The 5,905-nt window shown below is 33.7% G+C and overlaps 1 protein-coding gene across 1 annotated transcript in view; it reads right to left on the minus strand.

The window, feature by feature from the left end:
* Positions 1–3,014: 3,014 nt before the first annotated feature.
* Positions 3,015–5,905, minus strand: part of LOC133873796 (probable methyltransferase PMT3) — a 6,829-nt gene continuing 3,938 nt past the window's right edge. The window contains exons 6-8 of the mRNA XM_062311567.1: positions 4,455–4,567; positions 4,124–4,344; positions 3,015–3,695 (exon numbers count right to left, since the gene is read on the minus strand). Of these exons, the coding sequence (XP_062167551.1) occupies positions 3,374–3,695; positions 4,124–4,344; positions 4,455–4,567 (656 nt within the window). The 3' untranslated portion in view covers positions 3,015–3,373. The remainder of the gene's footprint in view (positions 3,696–4,123; positions 4,345–4,454; positions 4,568–5,905) is intronic.

Consider the following 5,905-nt stretch of genomic DNA (forward strand, 5'->3'; position numbering starts at 1 on the left):
TTTTGTTGAAGGGTAATTTAAATATTTTAAATAAAAAATCTATACTTGTAAGTAAATTGTGCAAGTTTAGGCAGTTATTATTAGTTATTATTATTATTATTTGTAAATACACAAGAAGAAACCAAACTAAGAACAACAAGAGCCACCCCACTTTTTTTTCAATTTTTTTTTATATTTTTTTCAATTTATTTTAAATTGTATTATTTTTTTATATTTTTTCAACCTCTATTAATATTTAGACGAAAAATGTAACAGAGGTAACAAATGGGGTTTTACCCCTAACTCAAGTGTCATTTATGAAACAAATGAAAACTCAGATACTAAATTTAAAAAGCTTAAAACTCAGATACCAATAAGGTATTTAACCCTAAAATAAAAACAAAAAATACAATTTTTTTTTAAAAAAAAAAATCTATTTTTTAAAATAAAAACATAAAAACCTAGGGTGGTCAAATTTAAAATTTTAAAGAAAATTATTATTATTATTTTCGGATTTTATAGGAGTATTTTTGTCTTATTGAAAATTTTGTAAGGCCATTTTTGTCTTTTTACTGATCTTGGGGGACATTGACAATTTTTTGGTAGTTTGAGAGGAGAGACCATCTCAATTAAAAGTTTGAGGGATATTATCAATTGAATGGTAGTTTGAAGGGTACGTAAAAAGAAAAGAAAAGAAAAAAAAGAGTGCGGTGGACCCAAGCCTGATAACTTTGTTTATTTCACATCAGTCCCTGTATAAGTCTCAATGTCTCACCTATCCCACTGCATTATTTTTAACTTAAAAGTAAATAAACATTGGGGTCGCTTTTAATCAAAGCTGTAGGTCCTTAATTAATTAATGCTTTATTATAAATCTTCAAGTTTGATTCTTTCGTGAGCACGAGTCACGACTCCAGAAACCCTTATGAAAAGGATAAGATTTGGAAGAGTTAGCCCCACTACTTGAGGCAACTTGGGTATGTTGGGGTTCCCTAAGAGCTAGGGCATCATATAAAGGACCACGTTCAACAATCCATCTGGATATACATAAATTAAAAAAAAAAAAAAATCTTATTTCATTGAAGTCCCATATTCTTACTCAAAGTGCGGATCGAGGATTTTCTCCATTTTAAATAAAATGAATAACATTTATTTTATGGTGAAGATTTAAAGTTAGTGACTTTAACTATGTGTACATAATGTCAATATTAACACGTCTTTTAAAACATTTAATAATGTAGCATTATATACACTGTTAAATTCACAAACTTTAAATCCTGACTATAAAATAAATACTATCAATTTAAAATGAAAATTAAGAGGATCTTGTCGGAGTTTAAGAGACTATAACGTGGCATTCAATTCAGTAAGAACAAGGATCCTCTCAATTTTTAATGTAATTGATAAGATTTTAAGTAGATGCATCTAATGGTATACATAATCTTACATAAGTGTTAAATTGAAAAAAAAAATTAAAAGATAAATATCCTAAATTAAAACTTTTTAAAGTTTTGATAACTTATTTCAAAAGGGATGAAAAATCAAGAATTATAAGTGGAGTTCTTCATTTTTTAAAAGATGTCCTAGTGCTACCCAGGGACGGAGCTACCAATGGCTTTTGGGAGCCCAAAGTTTTCCCCAAAAAAAATAAAAAAATTTAAAATTTTACCCTTAACTTTTTTTTTTTCTTTTTTTAATTTTGCCCATTAAATTTCAAATATCGGCTCCGCCCCTTCTGCTAACATTTCATGCAGCAAAGCGTCAGGGCCATTAATTGAATGGCAAAGACATCTTGGCATGTTGCTTTTGGAGAATAAGTTCATGTTTATATAAAGAGAAGAACAAAGATAGAGAAAGTAGGACCTCTATTTTCGTGCTAAGAGTCAAGGGCTCAGTTGGGTCCAATATGCCCCACGGAAGGAAACGTTCACGACATCAAACATTAAAGGTAGACCAAAAAAAAAAGAAAAAGACCAACGACATTATAAACATTAATATGTATGGATGTTAAGGAACCATGGCATCAGGAACCGATCATGAAAGAAATTAATGAGCGGAGGAGAGAAGATTTGCATGTGCTTATATTGTTAGTGTTATCATGCAGTACCATGCATATGCTGGTTGGTCGACATCATTAATGACAGCCAAACAAGCTTTACCAAAAGAACAAAAACTTTGGATCCGTGGCTGTAGCTAGCTTGCTTGCTTTTTTTAGGGTATGTTTTGGATTTATATATATATATATATATATATATATATATAATGTTTTTCTTTTTCCCACTCTTTCTCTTGACCTACTTTGATCTTACGAAGATCAATATTAGAGCTTACAATATTTTTGCAAATAAGTCGTATTTAGAAATTTTCCTTCCAAAATAAGTTCATCACCCTAGAAAAAAATCATCTTTTAACAAATCTATCCTTTTTTTTTAAAAAAAAAAAAAAAAGTTTCTTTATTAATCATGCCGAAAAATATTAAAAACTCAAAAGGTTCAAAAGGATTGAAAAGTAAAATAAATCATTGACCAAACTTCATTAAAAGCAAAAAAATAAAATAAAATGCTGAATTGCACTTGACCATGCTGCAATATTTGCTCAGAATATTTCGGTTGGGGACATATGATATGAAAGAGTCAAGGGTTTCCATTTTCTTTAGTTGGTGAACCCCAAGACTTCCCTGGGTACGTTGTTGACAAATTGGCCCAAGCACCCACTCTAAGATGGCCTTTCCATATCTAGTTTTGGAATGTTGGGCCCATGACAAGCTGGCAATCAAAAATTACAATGGGACGTTGAAAGCCCTTGCTTCAAGAACCAAAGGATACGTTGTCGGTGTCTGACTTTTGTCGGTAACCAAAAATAAAAAATAAAAAATAAAAAAATCGTCTTCAAAATTGGTAATAGATCTAATGGAATGATGTCACATCACTTAAAAACCAATTTTTTTTTTAGAATTGTAGAGTCTATGTTGCATGTAAACTAAACTAAAAACAACACGCAGACATGATATGGGTAATGGATTACAAGGGGGGTAATTAAGCAAAATATGCATGTATTTAGTAACTTGAAACCACATTTCTACGTACTTTAGCAGCACATCTTTGTTTGTTTTAGTCGTTGATCAGTAGCTGAAGTAGCTTACACATTGCCCGCAAAAACCAAAATAATAATAATGAAGAATAGCCTATAGATGCTGGTAGTCTATGGGCTTAACAACTAAATCGTTGTAGAAAACGGGGGAAAAAAAATAGTAAGGTAAAAATATCATTTAATAGTACAAAATAAAATCGATTTCTGCATTTAACTACTTGGGGGGACATGCTTGTAAACCCTTTGGAGCAGCAGCAGCAGCAGAAGCAGAGAGACTTGATGAGAAACAGTGAGCAAGTCCGTCCTATTCTGAATCCCTGAGGCTTCCACTTGTGATCCACAATTTCTTCTGAATGATAAGCACAATGTCATCTCCATCCTGGTCTGAATCTGAACTGGAATCAGCTGTTGCCACTGCTTCCCAGTGCAATGCGGCTAAATACTTCTTTATGAAATCTATCACTGGTTGTTTGTCACGGATAATTATGAAACCGGTAGGTCTAAGTATGCGATCCATCTCAATCAGCAAGTCTTCAGGACTGCAATCTTTCTTCTCAATGTCAGAAAAGACGGTCCAAGCATGGAGTAGATCAAAAGTTCGGGGATATTGTGAAAAGGCTTGACACCTGTTGAAACAGATTTTAAGTCATCAAAATCAAACCACCTCCAAACTTCAATTGACACAAAACTTTTCCAATAATCTATCGACCATGCCATGCCCATGACTTCTATGGAGTAAAAGTTGATGGAAAATGAGAAACATCATCTCCACCGAGCATGTTAGAAACATATGTCAATAGAGCTGGTAAACTTAAAGTCAATTACCAACAGCTGCTTGCTGTTAGCTGGGTGTAATTATTTCTCTACTCCTTAAATGGATCTATTTTATTCCCCCAGATCTAGCAAGGTCATAAATTGGAATCAAAACCCTGCCTAGGAAAACCAAGTTGTCTACTATAATTATCATAAAGGTAAGATCCACTATAAACCAAAACAAAGTATTAATTAATATACAATTAATCTTCAGGTTATAATTGGAAACCAATATGCATACCAGTCGTGAACGGTGCCTATAAGACCTCTATCATAAATCAGCTTAAGTGTGTTGGGTCCATCTTCAGGGACAACATTCATCACCCAAACATCCTTGTCCTTCAGAGCAGCTGCAAAGGAACCCATATTTGTCTTCATGTCCATCACGTTCCTCGGTGTGTTCGATGAAATCTTTGGACTCAAAAGATTCCAATAACTCTCAACCCTCCGTTGCCAAACTTCCTACACCACATACCAGCAAATGTGTAAGCCCACCTCTTATTTTTATTTTTTTATTTTCAGCACTGAATAACTAACAATTAAAAAGTAGACAGGTACTGCCTATAAATTACCGTGTCCTTTTCAAACATTTCATTCGAATAGCCAAAATCAGCAAGTCGAGGAGGAGGAGCAGTCAACCTAGTTGGCCAAGGAGCCAATCCACTCCCCTTAACTCTATGGTCATCTGATAAAAACAAGCAAAATTTTATTAGCAAAGAGCAATCACCAATAAGGAGTATCTGAAAGTTCTCTCAATCCAACATTCAAAGCTTTTTATTTGGTAGGTATTCAGCAGCTTGAAGTATGGGCAACACACCTTATTTAACAAACACAGAAAACACATTGACTACTAAGCATTATGATGATTGTGATGATATCACAGCTGATTAACAAAAAGAAAGAGAAGAGACATTGCTAAACGCATAAGAGCACCCATAAAAAGTTTGTACAAATAAAATTTCAGCTCAATAGTAGATCATTCAATTCTGTTAATGGAACCATTATTTCTCTCTCCAATTTTCCACATTAAGGCAAAGAGGGGTTCCATTCCAAATCAAACTGTTTCTATGACTGTCCTAGCATTCCTTGCCAACAAAAGTACACATAAATCACTTTTGAGGCATCACCCATTTAACCCCAAATACCATAAGGAGGAAAGACCAAAGGTCTTTGGCAACTTTGCTATAAAATAGCAAGTGATCAATAGACTTGCAACTACATTTACACATAAAACACCAGTTCAGTATAATGATGTTCTGCTCAATCAAGTTGTGTATGGTTAAAGTTCTTCCGAATGCCATTGTCCAAACAAAAAAAATAAAATTAAAATAAAAAATTTAAAAGAAAAGAAAAGGAAACTTTTCAAGGAACTTTACTACCCCAGATACTCCTCTAAGGGAATTGCATGTCATTAAAGCCTCTTAATACCTCATAATAAGAATGAATATTGAATTGACCACCCTGCTTTCCCATAGTTTACACCCCAGAAGTATTAATACATTGCATTTTATACTTGTCTTAGTGATTCAAAAAAGCCAAAAAAGAAAAAAAAAATTAACAGAAAAAAAAAATCTGTACTTGTATTAACCTCAGATTCAAAGAACCTACATAAACAATACATAATTTACAGCTAGAAGTATAATACATTGTTCGATGCCAGATGGCCTTTAGATTTCATCTCCTCCCTTATGTTTTTTTCTGTTGGAATAATTAACCTTGGTGATTTGAAGCTGTTTAAATAAGCTAATTTAACATACAAACTTCTGTTTTCCATGGGAGTCTATGCTTATGTTCCTAGTTGAGTATGTGAGCAGTTATACACACTGTTCTTTCCTAGAAAAATATTTACAATAGAAAATATCTTCAGGGAGGAAGGGGGGCGGGGGGGTGTTGAGGTGGTGGTGGTGGCAATGGCAACATTGACGAGTGGGGGAAGGAGAGAGGTGGAGGTGGCAGCAGAGTGAGAGGGGAGGGAGGTGATGTTGGACGTGGTAGTCACAATGCGGGGGTAGGAAACGGTGGT

This window comes from Alnus glutinosa, chromosome 1 (genome assembly GCF_958979055.1).
Source record: "Alnus glutinosa chromosome 1, dhAlnGlut1.1, whole genome shotgun sequence".
Classification (NCBI taxonomy): Eukaryota; Viridiplantae; Streptophyta; class Magnoliopsida; order Fagales; family Betulaceae; genus Alnus; species Alnus glutinosa.